At 36.5% G+C, this 22,453-nt stretch overlaps 1 protein-coding gene across 9 annotated transcripts in view; it reads right to left on the reverse strand.

Annotated features, from left to right (window-relative positions):
• Positions 1–22,453, reverse strand: part of NAP1L1 (nucleosome assembly protein 1 like 1) — a 33,270-nt gene that overhangs the window by 6,132 nt on the left and 4,685 nt on the right. For 7 of the 9 annotated variants that reach the window (XR_010932496.1, XM_067697388.1, XM_067697387.1 and 4 more), the window contains 7 exons: positions 16,037–16,073; positions 11,674–11,759; positions 9,857–9,959; positions 2,977–3,118; positions 2,647–2,727; positions 1,784–1,912; positions 423–494 (listed from right to left, as the gene is read on the reverse strand). Coding sequence is in view for 8 of the 9 variants with exons in the window: in XM_067697388.1 (XP_067553489.1) it covers positions 423–494; positions 1,784–1,912; positions 2,647–2,727; positions 2,977–3,118; positions 9,857–9,959; positions 11,674–11,759; positions 16,037–16,053 (630 nt within the window). In the remaining variant the exon portion in view is untranslated. Of the gene's footprint in view, positions 1–422; positions 495–1,783; positions 1,913–2,646; positions 2,728–2,976; positions 3,119–9,856; positions 9,960–11,673; positions 11,760–16,036; positions 16,074–22,453 lie in introns of those variants that run through there. The other 2 variants (XM_067697391.1, XM_067697390.1) reach the window with 1 other exon arrangement.

The raw sequence follows: 22,453 nt of genomic DNA on the forward strand, positions 1-22,453 counted from the left end.
TTGCCCATGCTTTACATAATATTGATGGTTTTGGAGAGAAGCCGTTGGCTGATCTTTCATAATGGGTAAGTGGGAGCCCTCTAACATTTTTGTTTTATTTAATTCCCAGACACATGTCTTTTAATACAGAATAAGCATTTTCTTATTCATGTTCCTTTGCTATTATTTTTATATACATTTTAATCTAGGATCAAAAATTGACTATATTTCAAAAATAGTTTACAGAGGGAGGAAAAGGAATAAATACTGCATCACAACTGTCAACATCCAAACATTTATTTCCTACCATCAATTAAGTATCAGTTTTAATTTCTTCCCACTCCCATGTCTAACCCTTGAATGTCACCTTTCTTTAGAAAGTTCCATTTATCAACTTGTAAACAGCTAATGCTACAAAATTGAAAATATTTCAAAATTTTTACCATAGGCTGACCAGCATCTGAGAACTTCACTTTAATATCTTTCAAGTGCTTCAGAATAGGTTCATCATGTTCCTTCAAATTAAAAAAAAAATTAATTTGATAAAAATAAGAAAAAAAATTAAAATGAGTATCTGAATGGCATACTAGTGTTCTGTTATTAGACAATAAGCACTTAACTGACAGACATTTTATTGTTCAGTTTTATGTACTATTATGAACCATAAAGACTTAATTCTCCAGGTTATGCCTTATACTGAAGCTAGTTTACTTAGTTCTACTTTCTATCACCATTGGCTGAAAAAAGGTGACTAAATAGAGAACTACATCATTATACAGACTGAATGGGCTGAAAAGTTCAAAATCAAGTCTAAATAATTCATGTTTGCTTTAAAAATGTTTCCAGATCTGGACTTCCCTGGCGGTCCAGTGGCTAAGACTCTGCGCTTCCACTGGAGGGGGCACGGGTTCAATCCCTGGTTGGGGAACTAAAGATGCATATACCACAAATGTCACGTGGTGCAGCCAAAAATATTTTTTAAAAAAAGTTTCCCCAATCATTAATTGCTGCCTTTTCCAGCTGCTTGTTCCTTTTCTACTTTGCTAAAAAGTAGAAATGCAGTAAGCAGTCATTGTTCTGAGACAGTTTCTTTTTCTTGACATTAACGTCCAACAATCACAATACAAGGTAACAAGTACTACAATGCAGATGATAGCGGCTCAAGAAATGATTCAGATTAGGAGAGGCAAAGTTTCCCAGAGAAGGTGACATCTGTGTCAGTTTCCCAGGGAAAATGACAATTGTTAAAATAGGTAAATATTTTTACAGTATTCTTTTAAAATACAAATGTCCCTTGGAGTAGTTGTTTCAGACTGAAAAGGTCTCTGGGGTAGGACAACTGAAACTCCCCCATCCTACCACCACACTCCACATCTAAAAACAGAAGGCACAGGGATATATGAGAAAGCATCATACAGTGAGATAAGCAATTACCAAAGGGACTATTTCATTATCTAATTTTTGAAAACAAATTATAATTTATTTGATTACATTAATCAGAGCTGCAATTTTCCTTCTACCAGTAACAGCTCTTTCAAAACAAAGCAATCATGGGAATTCCCTTGTGATCCAGTGGTTAGGACTCCTCGCTTTCACTACCAAGGGCCCGGGTTCGATCCCTGATTGGGGAACTAAGATCCCACAAGCCGCATGGCGTGGCATGGGCCCTCTCCAAAAAAAAAAAAAAGAAGAAGAAAGCAATCATTCTATAAAAATCAATAATAAAGAGACTAGTCATCAGAGCCATTTAAACTTCAAAGGTTTACCCTTTGAGGTAAACTGGGTTTTTTATGAATAAAATTACCTGAACCATATCACTGAGCAAGTCAACATTCTTAAAAACGGTCAACCAAAATTCAGGAATTCCTTTGGGGTCTTCTTTTTCTTCATCCTTTTTCTCATCTTCAATCTTGGCCTTTTCTTTTAGCTCCTCCTTAATAAAAGACAGCATTCATCATTACTGGATACCCAGATTAGACATCTTGATAAAATTTTTCACATCCCCTTAACTTGCATGCAGTGGCAGAGAACCCAACAAACCCTCAGTGACTAATTTTAACATTTAGCCAAAGAAGTTCTAGTCTAATTGTGTAAACACTGCTGTTACCCATACCAGACCTTACTTCCATAATATTTCTACTACCATACCCCTTCCAAAAAGAAAGCCACTAGGACCATGAGCTGTGGGAAAAAAAATTCAGCTTCATGGGAGAGAAGAGGAAAAAAAAATAAGACTTAAGCACAGTAAAGAGGAAAAGCAAAAGAAATATAAACCCTGTCCATTGCCTCACCCATTGGTGCTCTTAATCAAAATATATTCTCTTAATCACCAATGTTAAAACATCAATGCTGGAGAAACAGGTCATGTAACAGAGCACTGGATTTGTATCACAGCTCTGCCATCTGTAAGTTGTGGGCAGGACATTTAGAGACCTCCATTTGCACTTTAAAAATGGGAACAATCCTTTTGTATGTCATCATGAAGTTCAAACGAAAAGTTTATATGAATCTATAAACTTTAAATGCTATAAAAATGCAAGGAAAAGGTGAATTTGGGTACAGGTGGAGTTGGGCTAACAGTGGATCATCTGCACTCACTATCCATCTCACAATAAAGATAATTATTTCCAAGGTATAAAAACACACTAAATTTAAGTTAATACCAACCGAAATTTCATCTTCCTCATCTGGTTTCCATTCACATTCTTCTTCTGTAGGTTCATAAATGGCATTAATGATCTCAAATCGCTAAAATGATTAAAAACAAAAACTTGCATAAAAACACTGGCATCGAAGCTAAAAACTAGATGTCCCTCATTAAGAATGCTTAAAGATTTAATTAATTCATACAACTTGAATTGCTATTATCGATAGTTCTCCCAAATTCCTCTAATAACCATTTTGCTGACAGTTCTAACAAAAGTTTGTTTATATTTCCAGAGCTTTATTATCTTCTTGAATTTTACATTAAAAAAACAAAGTATTAGAAAGCATTACCTTATCAAATAGAGGTTGATAGAGAACAGCATACTTTCTTTCAAGATCATGAACTTCCTCATAGAACTTGGCTTCTATCTGTGCACATTTAACTTGAAGGTTTTTGAGAGCATTCACGCGTCTTTTAACTACCCTAGGCAAGCTGAAAGGTTAGAAAGCACCAGTTATATAGCATCACAGTAAAACCCAAGTAACACTTCTTTTAGCATACTGAAATTGAAGCATAAAAGTTAGTAACAGCTTTCCTATTTGAAGCAAAAGGTACATTCAAAGTAATTAAAATTCAAGAGATATAAATACACAGACCTCTTGACCATAAAACATTTCAAAAGAGGAAATTTAACCAGGTACAGTAAATTGATAAGAAAATGTAAACCGTATCACCAACCCTAAATCTTTCATCGTAATTAAGTTCAGCACTGGGCTCGTCAGTGCTGGCATCTCAGTTGTAAAATGCAGTCTAAAAGTTAAAAAGTCACGGACTGGGCTTCCCTGGTGGCGCAGTGGTTGAGAGTCTGCCTGCCAATGCAGGGGACACGGGTTCGTGCCCTGGTCTGGGAAGAACCCACATGCTGCGGAGCGGCTGGGCCCATGAGCCATGGCCGCTGAGCCTGCGCGTCCGGAGCCTGTGCTCCGCAGCGGGAGAGGCCACAACAGTGAGAGGCCCGCGTACCGCCAAAAAAAAAAAGAAAAGTCATGGACTAACCATCCTAACAATAACCTGAATAATTCTTAAAAATATGTACAATTGAGGGAATTCCCTGGAGGGCCAGCTGTTAGGACTCCGAGCTCCCATTACAGGGGGCACAGCTTCAAATCCTTGGTCAGAGAACTAAAATCCCACAAGTAGCACAGCACAGCCAAATTAAGTAAATAAATAAATAAAATATGTACAGCTGACACTTGAAACACAAGTTTGAACTGCATGGGTCCACTTATATGCAGGTATTTTTCAATAGTAAATACTAGAGTACTACACAGTCTGTGCTTGACTGAATCCATGGATGGAGGAATCGCAGACACAGGGGGATGACTACTGATTAACTCCTGTGTTATTCAAGGGTCAACTGCATATTCACCTGTGTCAATTATTAGGGGAAAGAAGGGGAGCATATGTGTTTTTGGAAAAAGAATGGTATCCTACACCGTTATTTTCTTTTTAGTCTCAGTATTTAATTTGGAATTTGAAATTACATTAAATAAGTATGTAAAATTTTATGAAGAGGGGACGTACATTTTTAAAATAACAGCTTTTCTAAGATATAATTCATATACAATTCACTATAGGGCATAGATTTTTTTTAAAGGTTATACACACCTAGTTTATGAGCCCCTCAAAAAATGATTAAAATTATGAATCCCTCTACCACACCAAAATGTTCACACTCAAAAGTTCCGTAAGTTCAGGGAATCTGTACAACAGATCCAAAATCCAGGTTAGAATTTCCTGCCATACACAGATTAGTGTAAAGCAAATTAATTCTCTACTTAACCACTTTAGTTAAGGTAATCAGAAGTAAAAACAAACAAACAAAAACAAAAACCTAAAATACAAACTCTTATTTCTTACAATTAAAATTAAGATGTTGTCAAGGTGGTGAAATAGCTTGGTCAGCTAGCCTCCCTGCAACTCCACATCTCAAAAAAAAAAAAAAAATCAACCCTGGAAACTTTAGAACCATGAAGCAAACAACTACTTCTCACACACTCACACACACCATCACACCATGAGCAATTTCTGAGTAAGACTGAAGGTTGTCTTTCACTGGTACAGACAGGGTGAGCTGCAACTTGGAAGGCAGGGATGGGGGTAGGTGGGTGGTGGTGACCAGAGTGGGCAGCAGTGAGGACAAGGTGGAAGAAAGCTTTTTGCAGAAAAGCTTTAAAGTTCTACACTTGCCTTCAACACTCACTGCCTGTCCCCTTCACCCTTCACAGAGCCCAGTGCCATTGCTCCTAGGATAACATGAAGAGTTGATGAAAGCTGGACTGGCTCAGAGCCCATAAGCACTCACTCTTCCACCTCCTCCAATCCCGGAACAATGGATTACAACCAAAGGAGACTGGCTCCTCCCAAAGCAGCCAAGAAAACTGCCTGTAATTGTCAGCCAAGTCTGAGTCTGAGGTGACTGGAGCTCTCCTTAGGCTCAACCAGTCCCCTTTCTCTTTCGCCATGAGACTGTTACAGACGGAAGTCTAATCTCCATTCCTCCCTTAATACTTATTACTAGAGCAACTGATATCGCCCAGTGTGCTGGAGGTATAAGGCCAAAATAACTAGACACTTGAAGAGCACTATGAAAGAATGAAATATTTAGCATCTGAAGCATTATTAAACAAAGGATTTAAACAAGAATGTAAATACATTTAAAGCGTTGAAGAAAGATACATCTTAACTCTGAAACAAGACCAAGAAAGCTAAAACAAGGTGGGAATATTAAGTATGAAAAATACAGTTAACTAAAGTAACCAAAAGTTGGACAAACAAGGTATGTTCAACTGAAGAAAAAATCCATGAGGTTTAAAACCTCTTCAGAAAGGCAGCAGGAAAGACAGACAGAAAAGCTATGAGACATGGAGGCACTGGTGCCAAATGAAACAATAGCTGAAAAAGAGAAGGGAGGTGGATATCTGAGGAAATGAGGGTAATGAATTTCTCAGTTACAGAAACATGAAAGCCCTTATTCGAACCACTAGACACGTTAATGAGATTGATGACTATCAAAGAAAGAAGAAAATTCTAAAGATATCCAATGAAAAAGCAAACAACCTACAAAGGAAAAGGTATCAGAGGGATATTGGGTTTCAAAGAGAACACTGTAGACAAGAAAAACTGAATTTTTAAGATATTTAAGAACTTTGAACTTAAAATTTTCAGATATGAAGGCAAAATAAAAACTGTATAATGTATATGAGGCTTTAGGAAGTATGCCACAGATATTATATTCATGAAAAATAATTTTGAGGAAGTAAAAAAAAAACCCAGATGCTATATAACATATGGGTGAATCAAAAATATCTTGATAAATTTTATTGTTGCCTTGAAAGAAAAAAAAAGAGGCCTAGAGGAAGTATATTATTGGTGAATTTAACAGATCAATAGGGGTAAATAAACTGAGGTATTAGGTTATGATCCATTTTACCATAATAACAAAAAACAAAATGCATTAACTTTGAAACCAGCAGAAGACAACTTGATCTTTTCAATGGAAAACAGAAAAGGAGAAAAAAGTACCATAAATTAGATAATAAGAAAAGAGAAGAGCAATTAACTCCAAAACAATACCACTTCTAAGAAATGTAAAGTTTGAAATTACTAATAAAGAAGAACACGATCATACTAGAGTAAGATACAAGGATGGAAAAAGACATGCCAGATAAATAAAAACCAAAACAAAGCTGGAGCAGCTATCTTAGTATCAGACAAAACAAAATCTATGACACAATCCACAACTGACAGAATTATAGGATGAGAAAGATAAATTAAGAAGATTTTTTTATACATTCATCCCAAAAACTGTTAGATCAAGCAGTCAATCAATACGCAAAAATAAAGAGAATCTGAACAATACAACTAATATGCCTAAGCTATTGATTTCGGCATATAAATTTTCATACTTATTCACACAGCATTTATAAAAAGTTTTATGGCCGTAAAAGAGACACATTAATTTTTTTAAATTAAATGAACTAAGCAGGCAATTAAGAAACTGGGAAGGAAATAGAGCAAACCCACATAAGGAAATAACATTAAAGCCAGAAAAAAAAAGCAATAACAAAAAAAAATGCAAATGGAAAATCAAAACATTAAGATTGAGACAACTGGCAAAACTAATGCAGATACAAAATACAGAATATGAAAGGGAAAAATCAGATTTTTAAAAATATGAATTATACACTAATCAATTTGAAACCTAGATAAAACACATACAGTTTCAGAAGAACATAAAACTCCACAATTGGCACAAGAGAAATTGAAGAGGTCAGTTAGTACGTTATAAAAAAAGAAAAAAAAAAAGGAAAAGGATAAATTCCCCAGGACCTCTAGTTGCCAAATCCCAAAGGCCCAAGTCAATTTTTAGAAGAGTTCCACCAACTGTTCAAGGAATTCCTATCTTATACAAGTTGTTCCAGGAAACAAAGAAAAAAGTAAAAGCTATCTTGTTCATTTCTAGGCAGTTGAAATCTTGACTCTAAAATCAGGGATAGAGTGAGTGAGTGAGTGAGTGAGTGAGTGAGTGAGTGAGTGAGTGTGTGTGTGTGTGTGTGTGTGTGTGTGTGTGTGTGTACAGGCACACACAAGCTCTTTTCACTAATAAATAAGGACCCTAAATAAAATATTAACTGCCCAACTGAGGTTTCCAAAACCATATTTAATATACAATTAGTAGATTCAAAGAAAAAGTCAAAAGACCATCTGAATTGATAAAGGAAAAAAGGTCATAATAAATCACAAACAGACACATTAATGAAGAGATTACATACTCATTCCTGGTTAAGATAAGAAATAAGACAAGGATGCCCATTTTTAATGCTAACGTTTAACACAGTATTGAAAGTCCTGGCTAATGTTACAAAGAAAGAAAAATAAACACGCAGTGTGGTGTAACGTGGAAGATTAGAGTTAAAACTGCCACTTGCAGATAAGATCTTTGGGGCTATGTGAGAAATAACAGAACAAATTACTATACAATAAGAGTAGCAAGGTTTCTGGACACAAGATCAACTTTAAAAAAATAATAATCAGTAGTACTCCTTTATCAAGAACAGCCAACCAGAAAATACAATAAAAAATACTATTCACAACAGCAACACAAATATAGAGGAATTAACCAAGAAGAAAACTTTGTAATAAAAGATACAGAATATGATCTGAATAAATACAAGGATATGGATGAGACAATCTAATACTAAAAAGATATCGGAATTCTTAAGAAAATTCTAGTTTTTTGTTATTTTGAGGGTTTTTGTTTTTTTAAGAGAACCCTGATAAACTTACTCTCAACCATACATGGGATAAAGGGCTACAGATGGTAAGATCAACCTTAAAAGTGTGTTCCATGGTGGATGAGGGGTGGTAGAAGAAAGCAACTCACCCTGCCAGATATTAAGACATACTATAAAGCCAGGGTAATTAAGTGGGACAATGACAAAAGAACAAGCAAAAAACCAATGAAGAAGAGTGCTGCTCAGAGACAAAGGTGTTTGTAAGAATTTGATATACAATAAAGGTGGTAACACAAATAAATGGGGGGAAGCATGAACTGTTTAGTGAAGCATTATAAAAACTAGCTCACCAAAAAAGAAAGGAAAGAAAGATGCCTACTGAATATGAAATACAAAGGTGATCTCTAAAGGGATTAAAGACCTAAAGGTAAAAGGTAAAACTAGTCAATAGGAAATGTAGAAGGAGTAATGAAAGACTTATCTTCAGAAGAACAAGCCGTATGTCAAAAAATTTAACAAACATAAAAATTAAGGATTTGTTTAATAGAGGACACCATGGACAAAATTAATAGAAATGACAATAGATTATTTACAAAGTCTAAAACTGATAAGGGATTAAAACCTAGAATACACAAGGACTCCTACAAAACAAGAAAAAGACAGTAAACCAGGGCTTCCCTGGTGGCACAGTGGTTAAGAATGCACCTGCCAATGCAGGGGACACAGGTTCGAACCCTGGTCCAGGGTCCCACATGCTGTGAAGCAACTAAGCCCGTGCGCCACGACTACTGAGCCTGTGCTCTAGGGCCCATGAGCCACAAGTACTGGGCACGTGAGTCACAAGTACTGAGCACGAGTGCCACAACTACTGAAGCCCACACGCCTAGAGCCCGTGCTCCACAACAAGAGAAGCCACAACAATGAGAAGCCCGTGCATGGCAACAAAGAGAAGCCCCTGCTCACCGCAACTAAAGTAAGCCCACATGCAGCAACAAAGACCCAACGCAGCCAAAAATAAATTGATTTTTAAAAAAAGATAGTAAACCCCAAAATGTGAATGGGCAAAAGGGTACAAAATGAGCAACCTAAAAGGCTCACTCGCAATTATTATGAAAGCAAGCTCAACCCATTAGAAATCAGAAAATACAAGTAAAACAAAATGAGCCTGCACCTCTTAGATTGGTAAAAACAGAAAAACTATAAAGCTGAATGATGTCAATTGTTGGCAAGGACACAAGGGTAAAGCGACCTTCACATACTGGATATAGGCATTGCAGAAAGCACCTGGAAGTACTGAAGGTCTACATATCCCATAATTAACAATTGCACTGATAAGTACATATCCCAAGAAATTCCTACACAGCTCCTTAAGAGGACATACACAAGCGTGAACAACATCACAACTGAATTCGTGTTGATGAAGCTTGGAGACAAACTGGATGACCATCAAGGAAAAAGCATATAATAAAGCATGGTGGACACACATCACAGAGTACCAGGAAACATTTAGAAGCTAGAAACTAATGACGAGAGATACATATAGACAGCAATGTGGAGAGATCTTAGAATTATAAAGTTATGTAAAAAATTATAAGCAGAATAAGATATTTGGGCTATTATTAGTGATTTATATCACCAATGAAATAAATAAGAAATCTGTATTTCTTTTAATTCTGTGCATTTCTAACAAATCTCAGAAATGATTTAAGATCAGTATACTCCCTACGGAGATGAACCAAAATAAACTTTAAAAGACCAACTCTAAACCTGTACTCAGCAAAATTTTAAACTCCCAATAATCCTATACTAGATACTAATGAACACTAGCTTTCCATTGTGACATACATTAAGTCCCAGATGGCCTTAAAAATATACACCTGCAACGTTGATTATAGAAAGATAAATAAGGACTATGAAAAAGAAGAACTTGTACCTTTCAATGTATCCTGTTGGTGTTTCTACCAGACCATCAAGTCTTTCTTGAAGGGCTGCAAGAATCTGAGGATTTTGCATCATCTGAACAGTCAGCTGACGCGCTTTGAAAAAAAAAAGGGCATTGAAAGAAGGATTTTATGAAAATGTATCATGCTATTTGAATAGGACAATCCAATCATGAAACTTTCCTGACTAGCTCATAAATCGCTGGTATGAGTAGAGACGAGCAGCAAGCTAAAGAAAATTCACTCTAGGAAAACCCAGTGTACAGGAAAAGTTCAGATTCTAATGATGTCTAACGTACACCATTTCTCAAGGCCACTGCCACAACTACTATGAACATTATCCTTTCTTTTCCTACTACCTTGTTTTACCCACCTTGTGTTTTGGGAATCTCAAAGATTCATCCAGATGCCTATCTATGATCCTTGATAACCCTTTGAAGTCAAACAACACATACAAGAAAACTGCAAATACAGTGACAGTTTCAAGCCTGGGACAAAGATGGTCAAATGAATCTGAACGTTTCGTTGATGCTTGTATAATGTGCTTGTGGGTATCTGAACAGAGAAAGTTAACAACTGAGATAGTCAAAAGTTGTAACTAAAGCCAAACAAAATTTGGTTATTAATGGCATCTAAAAATTATATTAAATCTAAAAATAACCTAGATTTATGCAAAACAAATTATTTTGCTATCTTATTTCCTCCATCAATACAGACTTCACCAAAAAATTACGATTAATTTTCCCAATTTGTTTTTAAACATCAATTTACTTCTAATACTGATTTTATTATTGGATGATGTACAGCTGTGATAACCAACATGCTTTCAGAAATACCAATACTGGCCACTAAAGATACAGTTCTGTATCTTTTAAAAAAACGCTGCACAATGAAAGCTGAAGCTAGAAGTTCAGCAGTCTTTTCAGAATAAACCTCATTCTGTCTTAAAAATGAGAAGTTGAGGGGCTTCCCTGGTGGCGCAGTGGTTGGGGGTCCGCCTGCCGATGCAGGGGACACGGGTTCGTGCCCCAGTCCGGGAGGATCCCACATGCCGCGGAGTGGCTCGGTCCGTGAGCCAAGGCCGCTGAGCCTGCGCGTCTGGAGCCTGTGCTCCGCAACGGGAGAGGCTGCAGCGGTGAGAGGCCCGAGTACCGCGAAAAAAAAAAAAAAAAATTGAGAAGTTGAGTCATCTGGTACGTTGATATTCTTGGCTCCTAAGCTACAGGGCATATCCTAAAGCAGTATAATTCCCCACTACCATTATTACCCCCTTTAAAAATAATTTGCTAAAGAAAATTTTGAAATGATTTTGTCTACATTTAATAAATGTCTCTTTTTGATCGGTTGGAATGGATTAAAAACAGACATACACACTACGTATTTTCTACATATTAAATACTAAACATTTTCAAATAAGTCTAAGCTAGTGTTATTTAGAAGCACCACTAGAAACAACTCCTACCACCACCTATAACGTACCTAAATTGAGACATATCTCACAGGCAACTGTTTGCTATGACATCACTCCAGCAGTAGAGCGTACACACAGTGACTTCTGCTAGGTCACTACATCCATTCCCTCCTCGCTTACTACCACTCCTCTCCATCTCCAGCTCCCTCTGCCCCTCCCTTCCTCCCTCCCTCCCTCCCCCTCCCCATCCCAAACATACATTTACACACAAAACTGTTACTGCAGGTTTGGCTAGTCAGTAAAGTGGACAAGTATCCAAAAAGAGAATGATATTTACTACTACCCTCCAGAAGACACGCGCCAGCAATCACTGGCTCCTGAAGGAATTTAAAATAATACCTTTGATTTTTGTTTCTTCACCAGTTTCTTCTTCTTCTACTTCTTCAACATCATCCAAATCTTGATCAAGTTCAGACTGTTCTTTGCTATAATATTATAGTATCACACCAAGGTTCAAATATACCAATTACCCAAAAAAAAAAAAAAAAAAAATTATAGAAAACTTCAGTTCATTTTCTAGGTGAATATTCCTCTTTCAAAAATATGAAGTAGGAAATCCAAAGGGTGATTCAGTTTTCTAACTTCATATGTAAACAAGGACAAATTGGAAATACTTAAAATTTCATTTAAAAGCATATGGTCTAATATAAAGTTTATACTCTAAGCTTTAAAAATGTGGTTTGACAGGTTGTGATTCAGAGGATGTAATGTCAGAAAGTATGTGCTTTCTACCCAAATCCATTGGTTTCATTCTTCCTAGTAACAGCACTCTGATTTTATATGAGATGGTAATAAACCAAGCTAAAAAGTCTACATAGCCCAGCCTACCTTTCAGCTAGATGTGGCTATATAACCATCTTTTGGCAGTAAGGTAAAAAAAGAGGAATGTAGAATTTTATATATATATATATATAAAGCCTCCTTAATAGAATGGTAAACAGCTGGAACCCTTTTCGATATTGCTCCCTCCCTAGAACAGGGATATGATGGCTAGAGCTCCAGCAGCCATGTTGGACCATGAGGCATCCTAGAGAACAGAACTCACCAGCTAAGAATAAATTAAGGAGTCTGGAAAAACAGAAGGATCCTGGATCCCTGGTGGCTGTGGAACAACCACATCAGCCTGTACTTACTATCTTTGGACCTTCCTTTTTTCTTCACTTCATAGGGGAGATGGGGAAGAACAGTAAAAGTTAAGAAGACCTGAGTCTACTTCATGCTTATAGTAAAGCCAGGAGGATGGACCATTGAAAGAGAAGGTAAAAAGTAATAACATTCTTCCCATTTCATCTTAAAAATCTAGTTTTTGAACATGAGATTACAATCAGCATTAAAATGGGGAATTAGGATATCTAACTCAACATACAGATCATCATACAATTCCTTGTGTTATTTTACATTTTAGTATGGTATTTGGTTAGTCTAGAAATAGCATTTGAAAAATTAATTTTTCATATAGGAACTATAAAAAAGGTCAACTGTATTCTGCTAGAAAAATCTGTTTCTGTCAACAAAGGGAAAAAAAAACAGCCTTCCCATCAGAAACAATACAGATTATTTTGGGAATATCTTTTATTCACTATAAAGTTAAGCATAAAGACAACATGGAACAGCTCTTCCTCCAGTGCCATCTCATTCAATCATTTATTGAACATCTAAAACTTAAAGCTTTAAAACAGAAGTCCACAAACTGTGTCATATGGCCAAATCCAGCCCAGTCCTATTTTTGTAAATAAAGTTTTATTGGAACACAGCCACATTAATTTATGTATTGTCTCTGGCTTCTTTCACACTATAACGGCAGAGCTGAATAGCTGCAACAGAAAACTCATGGCCCAAAATGCCTGAAATACTTACGATCAGGTCCTTTAAAGAAAAAGTCTGCGGACTCCTGCTTTAAAGAACAAGGATCTTCCTCTTCCTCCTACCCTCCTAAGAGCTCACAGGCATCCAATAGTAAATAATGGGGTGGGAAGCATAGGGCAGAATCAAGCTACCACAACCAACTTACTCTTTTTTCGAAGTTTAAGACAAAATGAATGTTAGATGACAGACTGCACATACTCATCTGATCTTAATCCTTCCAAAATCTCCACTAAAATTATGACAAAGGGGTTTTTAAACAAATACTGAAGGACAAGGAGACAAAAAGCAGCAAATTCACCGACAACTGAAATCTAAGTCAGCAGTGGTAGAGCTGAGAACGAGCCTAAACACAGAATCTTAAAAAGGACACTTCTAGAACTAGGGCTTGGGGGCGAAGGTGGATAAAATAGGGAGAACTAAGCAAAAACTAATAAACAGTTAAATCCTTAGATCCTCTTTCTCACTCTAGCAGAACAGTTTCTTCTCTGGACAGGGAACTGGAAGCTCAGACTAGAGGATCACAGATATATACATACTACTGATAGAATGCTGAATGCAGAGACCCCTCCCCAGCTGCCTTCTCCCAAGTTAGTTCCCAAATGTATGGAAGCCGTATCTTTACCCCAACACTCTTTACTGGGGTATGTGACCAGCCCAGAAAAAAATGCCATTCTGACAGTGGGGAGTCTCACAACAAATGTCTGCCCTGGTGAGCCCACATTAAAATCCTAAATTGAAAGCACTCCCCCCCTCCCAACAGTCAAATTCGCCAATTAACTTTTAAAAAACATCCTTCAACTATGCATTTCCCCCACCCAGTCTTAAAGAGCAAACAAGTATTACCTCCTATTTGAGGAAAGCCTCCTACATGGAGACCAAAACAGGAAAGAAAAATTTAAGACCAAACAGACTATACAGGGGAAAGAACATCCAGAGAAAAGATATTACAATCAGTGAAGTAAGAACAAGATGCTATAAAAATAGGAACACAGAGCAAAGGAACGCTTGAAAACTAAAACAGAAATTTAGAAACTCAATACAAGAGTTAAAAGATAAAGTTTCTTCAGCTTTGCCCAGAAAGAAGAGCAAAGAGACAAAGATGGAAACTAGGACAAAAGGTAATCACAAGAACCAGTCCAACATATAACAGAAGCTCCAGAAATAGAAAATGGGAACAAGACAATCAACAAAATAAGTCAAGAATATTCCCTAGAACTGACAGCTATCAAGTTGCCAGACTGAGAGTCCACCACTGAATGCCTAACAAGAGATTAAAAAAAAAAAGACCTAACAATGTAAAAATTTCTGAACTCCAAAGCCAGAGTAGCTTCCAGAAATAGACATACATGTCTACGTTTTTTAAAAAGTGTTACATACAAATGATCAAGAATTATGACGATTTTGAACTTCAACACAGCAACACTAGAAGCAAGGTGACAATGGAGCAATGCCTTCAAAATTCTAAAGAAAAGTGATTCCTAAATTACAATTCTACACCCCAAATATCAAGCAGAAGGGTAAAATAGTCATCTTCAGTCATGCCATCTCAAAAGAATTTACTTCCCTTGTACTCTTCCAAGGTACTAAACCAAAGAACCAAAAAAAGAAAACATGGGATATAGCAAACAGCACCCAAGAGAGGAGAGACAAAAGGAAACCCCAGGAAGATAAAATAAATCCACAATGACAATTGGCAACCAAGGTCAAGCAATCCACACTGGAGCAGTGTGATTCAGGAGACAATCACTTTGACAGCCATTATCACTAAAATGTCTGCTGCCACTCTTCTTTTTACGCTGAAGACAGTATACATGGGAGGATTGGCCAAATTCGTATAAGTACTTGAATGTGTTGCCCTTATGATATAAGTTTCCTGCCCTCCCACCTCCATGTTCTGCTGCCTACAACAGCTGTGGATAATCACATCATAACCCCTTCATCCTGAAATGTTCTGTTTTACCTATTCCTGAGTTGGCAGACTATTGTGAAATTACAAACAGCAACAAATAGTGCAGGTCACCTCATTCTCCTTCACCATACTTCTGCAAGACATCCATCCACACTAGAACCCTGACAGATGCCAACTTCAATAAACCTATGTTTCCAGGATGTATGACCTTGCCCAATGACTTGTCCAAAATAAGCCCTTGTAAAGACTCAGGAAAGCTGAAGCCAGTCCATGACCCAGATACTCCTTTACTTTTTATTTTCCTACCTTGGACCCTTCAACTGACACTGCTTTTTTCTTTACACAGCTAAGTTTGTAACTGCTATTCAGATTTTCAAAAGTAAACACTGATTAAGAATTTGTAGGTTGTAAAACTCTAAAGAAAAACAAAGAAGTGAATTAGACAAAAGGCAAGATAGTACTGACACCTCTGGAGAGAAAAGGAGGATGCAATTGAGAAGGGGCACACAGGGCTTCTAAAAGTAATGATCCATTTTTAAAAACTTGTACACAAGTGTACTGTTATTCTTTAAATTCTACACATAAGCTTCACACACTTTTTATCTTATATGTATGATACTTTACAACGCAAGTAGTAAAATCTTTGAGAAATGGTAAAAATGAATTCTCCAAATATTTATGACTCATTATTGTGCTCAGCACTTCCCTAAGAATAAATACTGACAAACGGTTTACTATATTTATGACAGTGATTATGTATACTATATTTTGTCTTGAATACATTGTACCCAACTTTTAAAATAGCAGGCACTAAAGCATGTCATTACCATACATTTTCATAGTACATAATTTGTACTGCTGTTAACTACATCACACGGTACAAAGTGATGCCAAATCTGAAAAAGGAACCAACTATCTGCCACTTACTTGTCGATGTCTGCCATGTTGTATGAACGCCAAATATCTATGGAGAGAAACATCAATGTTAAAAAGAAAGAGCATACGACTTATTTATAACCAATAAAAACATTTGAAACCAAAACCTTTAAATGAATATCACGTTAAAACTATTTCAAGAAAAAACACGGAACACAGACACTAGTCACTGAAGTAATTTTTCAGAGGATGCTGCTTACAAGTTACTACTTGGCATTCAGAATCTATTGGGCAAGGGTTTTTACAATAGCACTGTTGGTGAAAATCTAATGTATGCTAGAATCACAGGAAAGGAACAATACAAAGAGTCTTTATTCAAATTCCTTTAACAACCATGAATGGTCAATTTTTGCTTAAATTTCTGGGCTGCTTAGTACCTCACAGATCAAACCCAGTTGATTTTTTTTTTTACTTTGACAAGTTTTCACATATATATACACCCGTGAAACCATCATCAAAGTCAAAATAATGAACATATCCATCACTCTCAAAGTTTTTCCCCTGCCCTGTTAGAACACCTCCCTTCTCCCCTTCCTGCTTCCCACCCCAGGCAACTGTTGCTCTGCTGTCACTCTAGTTCATACTTTCTAGAATTTTATAGAAATGCCATCATACAGTATGTACTTTTTTCCCCCCAGTCCGGCTTCTTTCATTCAGAAAAATTATTCTGAGATTCATCTATGTTGTAGTATTTATCAAATATTCATTACTTTTTTTTTTTTTTTTTTTTTTTTGCGGTATGCGGGCTTCCCACTGTTGTGGCTTCTCCCGTTGCGGAGCACAGGCTCCGGATGCGCAGGCTCAGCGGCTATGGCTCCCGGGCCCAGTCGCTCTGCGGCATGTGGGATTTTCCCGGACCGGGGCACGAACCCGTGTCCCCTGCATCGGCAGGCGGACTCTCAACAACTGCGCCACCAGGGAAGCCCTCATTACTTTTTATTGTATAATGGTATTCCATAGAAAACATATATTCTATTGTACGTTTAAATATTCAGCTGCTGATGGACATCTGGGTTTTCTTTTGGCAGGGGGCTATTATAAATAGAGCTGCTATGAGCATTTGTGTATAAAAGTCTTTGTGTGGACAACTGTTTTACCTCTCTCAAACCCACTTGATTTTTACAGTATTAATTTTTATCAAATTCATGTTAAAAAGTTAAAATCTGCCACATGCTGTACTGTACTCATTATGCTCCCCCTGGAGATCTTTTTTTTTTTTTTTTAGTTTAATAATTCTTGTTATCAAATGTCAGCCCTTTAAACTATTTAATGGCAGTTATAAAAAGCTCTGGTCCCAATCTATGTCAAGTAAACCTTCCTCATCTCCGCGAATGTACCTCATGTCACATCACTGAATACCACCACACCCCCAGCCTACCCCGGATACGCTGGCACACTGTCCATAATGTTCTTGGTTGTCAGACCTGAATACTGTTAGGACTGATCAGAGCATGTCCTAAGTTCTTTTGTACTATAAGATTAGTATTAATTTAGAGAATACTGCTTTTAGAAAACCAAAACCTTATAAAATAGATAATAAAAACCTGCTGTACAAAAAATAAAATTAAAACAAAAAGGAAAGCCAAAACTAAGACAAAATGTGTTACACTGAGCCAGAAAAATGGCTGAATGCCATAGGTAATGCACAGATTACTTTTTAAAAAATTAAGGTTAGAATCCCACATTAAAATCAATTTTTAATCTTTTAAAAATTAAAACCTTAGTTTAACTCACAAGATGCTACAAGATGTGATTCCTCATACCAACATGCTTAATATGCTTTTCACTTAAAGAATTAAGAGTTACTGATTTTAGCAGTGAAGTGCTTTCATTTGGAATAGTATTGCTGATCCAACATCCACCCTTTAGACAATTTAGAAATATTTCTTCCTAATGTATCCTAATCTATTTTTTACACTTTCTGTTTGCTGTAAATAATTTCTAACAGCATTGATAAATTTCTCTAGTGATGCTGGTTAATTAGCTAGCATTAACAAAACATTTATCAAAAAATTATGAAGATACTAATTCAAAAATAAGAAAAATATTCAATCAGTCAAAGAAACACAAGCGGGATTCAAACTTGTCTACGAAATCAGAGTAAGGATTTTCTTTTAATGCAGGGAAAATTATGGTGAATATGCATTCTTAAATATGGCTAGTGTTCCTTTAAACCATTATCTTTCTGGAGAGCACTTTGGCCATGGGAATAACAAAAGCCTTAAATATGTCCATCTCCAGCCTTGGTTATTCACTTATGAGAACCTACCTTGAAAAAAATTAAAGGGTCTCAGGGTCTGTAAATGTTTCATGCTCGCCTAATAGGTTCTTGCCAGTCCTACACATTCTTTGGCTCTCAGCTCAAAGATTTACTTCTTCAAGACAGGACAGGCTGGCATTTACTTCTTCAGAGATGCCTTCTCCAACTTGTACATCCTGGCTAAGTAAGATTTCTGGGTTGTACACACTCCTATAAAGCTCCATTTCTTTCCATCATACGATGTCTCAAGTTTGTAATTATAAATTATTGTGATTATTTGACTAATGTCTGTCTCCCCACAACTGACCAGGCCATAAAATTCATGATTACAGGTATTATATCTGCTTTTTCCAATCACTGCATCATATCCTTCAGAGGAGTATAGAAAGTATACAAAGCAGTATACAAAAAAAACCTTAGTATTAATGTGCATACAATGGAATGCTGTGCAATAAAAAAATGAAGCAGATCTGAGTTGATATGGAAAGAGCACCAAAGCAGGGGTAAAGGATGTATGGCAAAATCCAATCTGGATATATATGAATGTGCATACTCATACATGTACATACTTTCTTGTGAATAAGACATTTCTGGAAAGATACACCAGAAACCTAACAGGAGCTACCTATAAGAGAGAAAAGATTGGAAGTAAATGAGAACTTACGTTTCATTCTGCATTATTCGGTTTTCCTATACAGATACTTATTTAATAACATTTTAGAATTTGCCGGGTTGAATATACAGTGTAGTAAATCCAGCAATTATCAAAAGTATGAAACAAAAAACACCCAAAACTTCTAAATTCAAATTTTTATATCATTTTAACATGTTCACAGAAAAATGGTTACACTTCTACCCTCAGTATCCACCTTGTGGCATTACATTTAGAATTCAAACTCTTATAATGAAATTCTTTTGATTCTTTATTACAGAGGATTCAAGATACAACAAGATGGCATTCACTTCTTCAGAGATGCCTTCTCCAATCTGCGCATTCTGGCTAAATTAGGTTTCTTGGTTGTATACACTTTTGTGTTTTAAAGAAAAGTGTGCCAAATTTTGCAGTCAGATCATTTGGGTTGACACCAGCTTTGTAGCAATCTAGCTCAGGCAAACAACTTCTGGCCTTATTTCATCATCTTCAAAAAGCAGGAGAAAATTTTTCCCTCATTGGATTTCTCTTATTAAGAAGCAAATTCATGTAAAAGATTCGTGTTTGACACCTAGTTAACACTCAATAAACACACACAATGTTTTTCATTGTCCATTTTGAATTACCCTTTACATGGGGTCAGTGTTCCTGCAAAATAATTAGCTAGAATGATGGCTAAAAACAGCTTCTTTCAGTTTTGACAAATGCAGACTGACCAGTAAATGCACCATGGCAGTATAAGATGTTAACATTAGGGGAAACTGGGTAACGGGCATACGGGAACTCTGAACTACAACTTTTCTGTAAATCTAGAATTACAAATAAATCAAAAAACTAAAAATAAAGGAGCTATTCCCATACCCAGATTCAAAACCAAGGAGTGGACGCAAAAATCTGCATTTGAAATAAGAAACCCAGCTTCTGAGGCAGGTGGCCCTCAGACATTCAGATCACACTGAAAAACACAAGTTTAGGTTAACACCTGCATTGATTTTTTTTCATTGCAGTCAACAACATTAAGTAAAATCAATGAGAATTTTATTTATCAGACATGAAATTGCTTTCTAAGAGTTCTGAAGAATTTCCACTCCTGGTAGTGACAAGTTAGATTATTCAGACCAACTCTACCAATGAAAACTAATTAAAAGTACAGAATAAAATATCTGTTAAAATCTTAAAAGCATGGGAAAATGTTAATAAGATAGTAAGAAATTACTAACACAAAACTGAAGGCAAAACAGGAAGCAAAAGGATAAGTAGAAGGAAGCCGCTTTTGCCCTGAGGGCAACTGCCAATCAAATTTGAACTACTGTCTGGTGAAACCAAAAGCCCTGGACTTATTCAAGGTAGGAAATCTTTATAGCAAACCTCCCAAATTAAGCAGGAACCTCAAAGTGCTATATTCTCAGAGATAATACACAAGTCCTCCTGTTCAAAAGCCCAAATTCACCTCATCTGCACTGCACCCAAAACCTTAAGCTATGAGCTTAAAGCCATCTCAGCATTCCTAGGCACCTGCATATCCAAATGTAAATGAAAGGTGCCTTCATCCTAGACCTTAAATAATTCATAAAGTAATTTTCGAGAACAACAGGGGCAACAGAAAAGAATACAACAGAAGCCCATCCTATGAATGGACTTAAATATTGTCAAAAAGACCACACAGAAAAAACAATCATGCTTATTAAGTTTGAAAATACAGTGTCTGTAGCAGTACCTACAAGAAACAGTCATTTACTAAATAAAGGTGATAGAGCAAATCTGGCAAAGAACTAAACAGAACTTCTAGAAATAAAAATAACAGAAATCAAACTAAATGGGCAGGTTTAACAGTAAACCAAACACAGATGGAGAGAGAATTAAGTGAGCTGGAAGTGAGCTTAGAAGAAATCTTCCAAAGTATGGCAGAGACTAGAGGATAAAAAATACTGAAAAAGCATTTTAGGACACAATAATGTCTAAAAAAGATTTAATACAAGTTCTAGGAGTAGAGGACAGAATGGGCAGAATATCTGAAGAAATAAATAGCTAAGAATTTTCCAGAAGTAATGAAAGACAAGCCCTACAAATTCCAATCAGAATAAATAAAAAACCCACACTTAGATATATGAGTGAAAATGTAAGACAATAGGGACAGAAGTCACCTCAAAAAGCACACAGAGAAAAGACTTAGATTAACTTCAAAGGCACAAAAGACTGACTACTGTTTTCTCTTCAATAGACACCAAAAGACAACAGAACGTACTGTGTGCTCAATGTGCTGAAAATAACTACGGATCTTAGAATATTACACCCAACCAAAACATCCTTTAAGAATGAAGGTGAGGGACTTCCCTGGTGGCACAGTGGTTCAGAATCCGCCTGCCATTTCAGGAGACACGGGTTCAAGCCCTGATCCGGGAAGATCCCACATGCTGAGAAGCAACTAAGACCGTGTGCCAAAATTACTGAACCTGTGCTCTAGAGCCCACAAGCCACAACTACTGAGCCCATGTGCCACAACTACTGAAGCCCACACACCTAGAGCCCAAGCTCCGTAACAAGAGAAGCCACTGCAATGAGAAGCTCACACACCACAATGAAGAGTAGCCCCCGCTTGCCGCAACTAGAGAAAGCCTGCGCGCAGCAACGAAGACCCAACACAGCCAAAAATAAATAAATATAAAAATAAGAATAAAAGTAAAAAGTTTCCTTCAATTAAATATCTCCAGCACTCTCATTAATAAATGCTATTAAGTATATTCTTCAGGCAGAAGGCAAGTGATCCCAAACACGAGATCTAAAGATACAAGAAGAAATAAGAGGAAATAAGGCTATCAGCGTATACCTAAACAAATATTTTAAAAGACATAATATCACCACTGTGTAGTGTTAAATTTAAACTACCATAACACTGTCAGTGGTGAGAATAAGGGGGGGGAGGAAATGGATTATTCTAATGTTAAGTAAGCATGTTATAATTTCTAAGGTGACTCCAAAATTTCAGAAAGAGAACATGTAGCTTCCGAAGTACAAGGAACACCAAGTAAATTATACCTATTTTTACATCAACCTAAAAGAAAAACAGGTTTTGGACAAATAAAAAGTACACACACACACAAAAATCAGATTTAAACCTAATCATAGTGATTACATAAATCAACTAAAGTCTCCCTTTTAAAACTGTCAGACTAGATTTAACAAAATCCAACTGCATCCCACTTATAAGAAACACATCTACAATGTAAGAATACAAAAAGCTTCAAAGTAGAATACAATCCTTAACCAAAAGGTGGTATCACTGTTTTAAAGTTTAAAGAGGTTAAAGTTTACGACAAAAGGTTCAACCCACTACCCAAACAATATATGTTACAGAAGATCTCAATGGAAAGACAGCTCATAACATGACTGAAGGCAAATCTTAACCCAAGAACTTGAACATGAAGAAAATCTTCCATCGGAGAAAGAGGGGGAAACAAGTGATTCAATCAGACCATCATTTGATTATTCTGTGGTC

This window comes from Pseudorca crassidens, chromosome 11 (genome assembly GCF_039906515.1).
Source record: "Pseudorca crassidens isolate mPseCra1 chromosome 11, mPseCra1.hap1, whole genome shotgun sequence".
Classification (NCBI taxonomy): Eukaryota; Metazoa; Chordata; class Mammalia; order Artiodactyla; family Delphinidae; genus Pseudorca; species Pseudorca crassidens.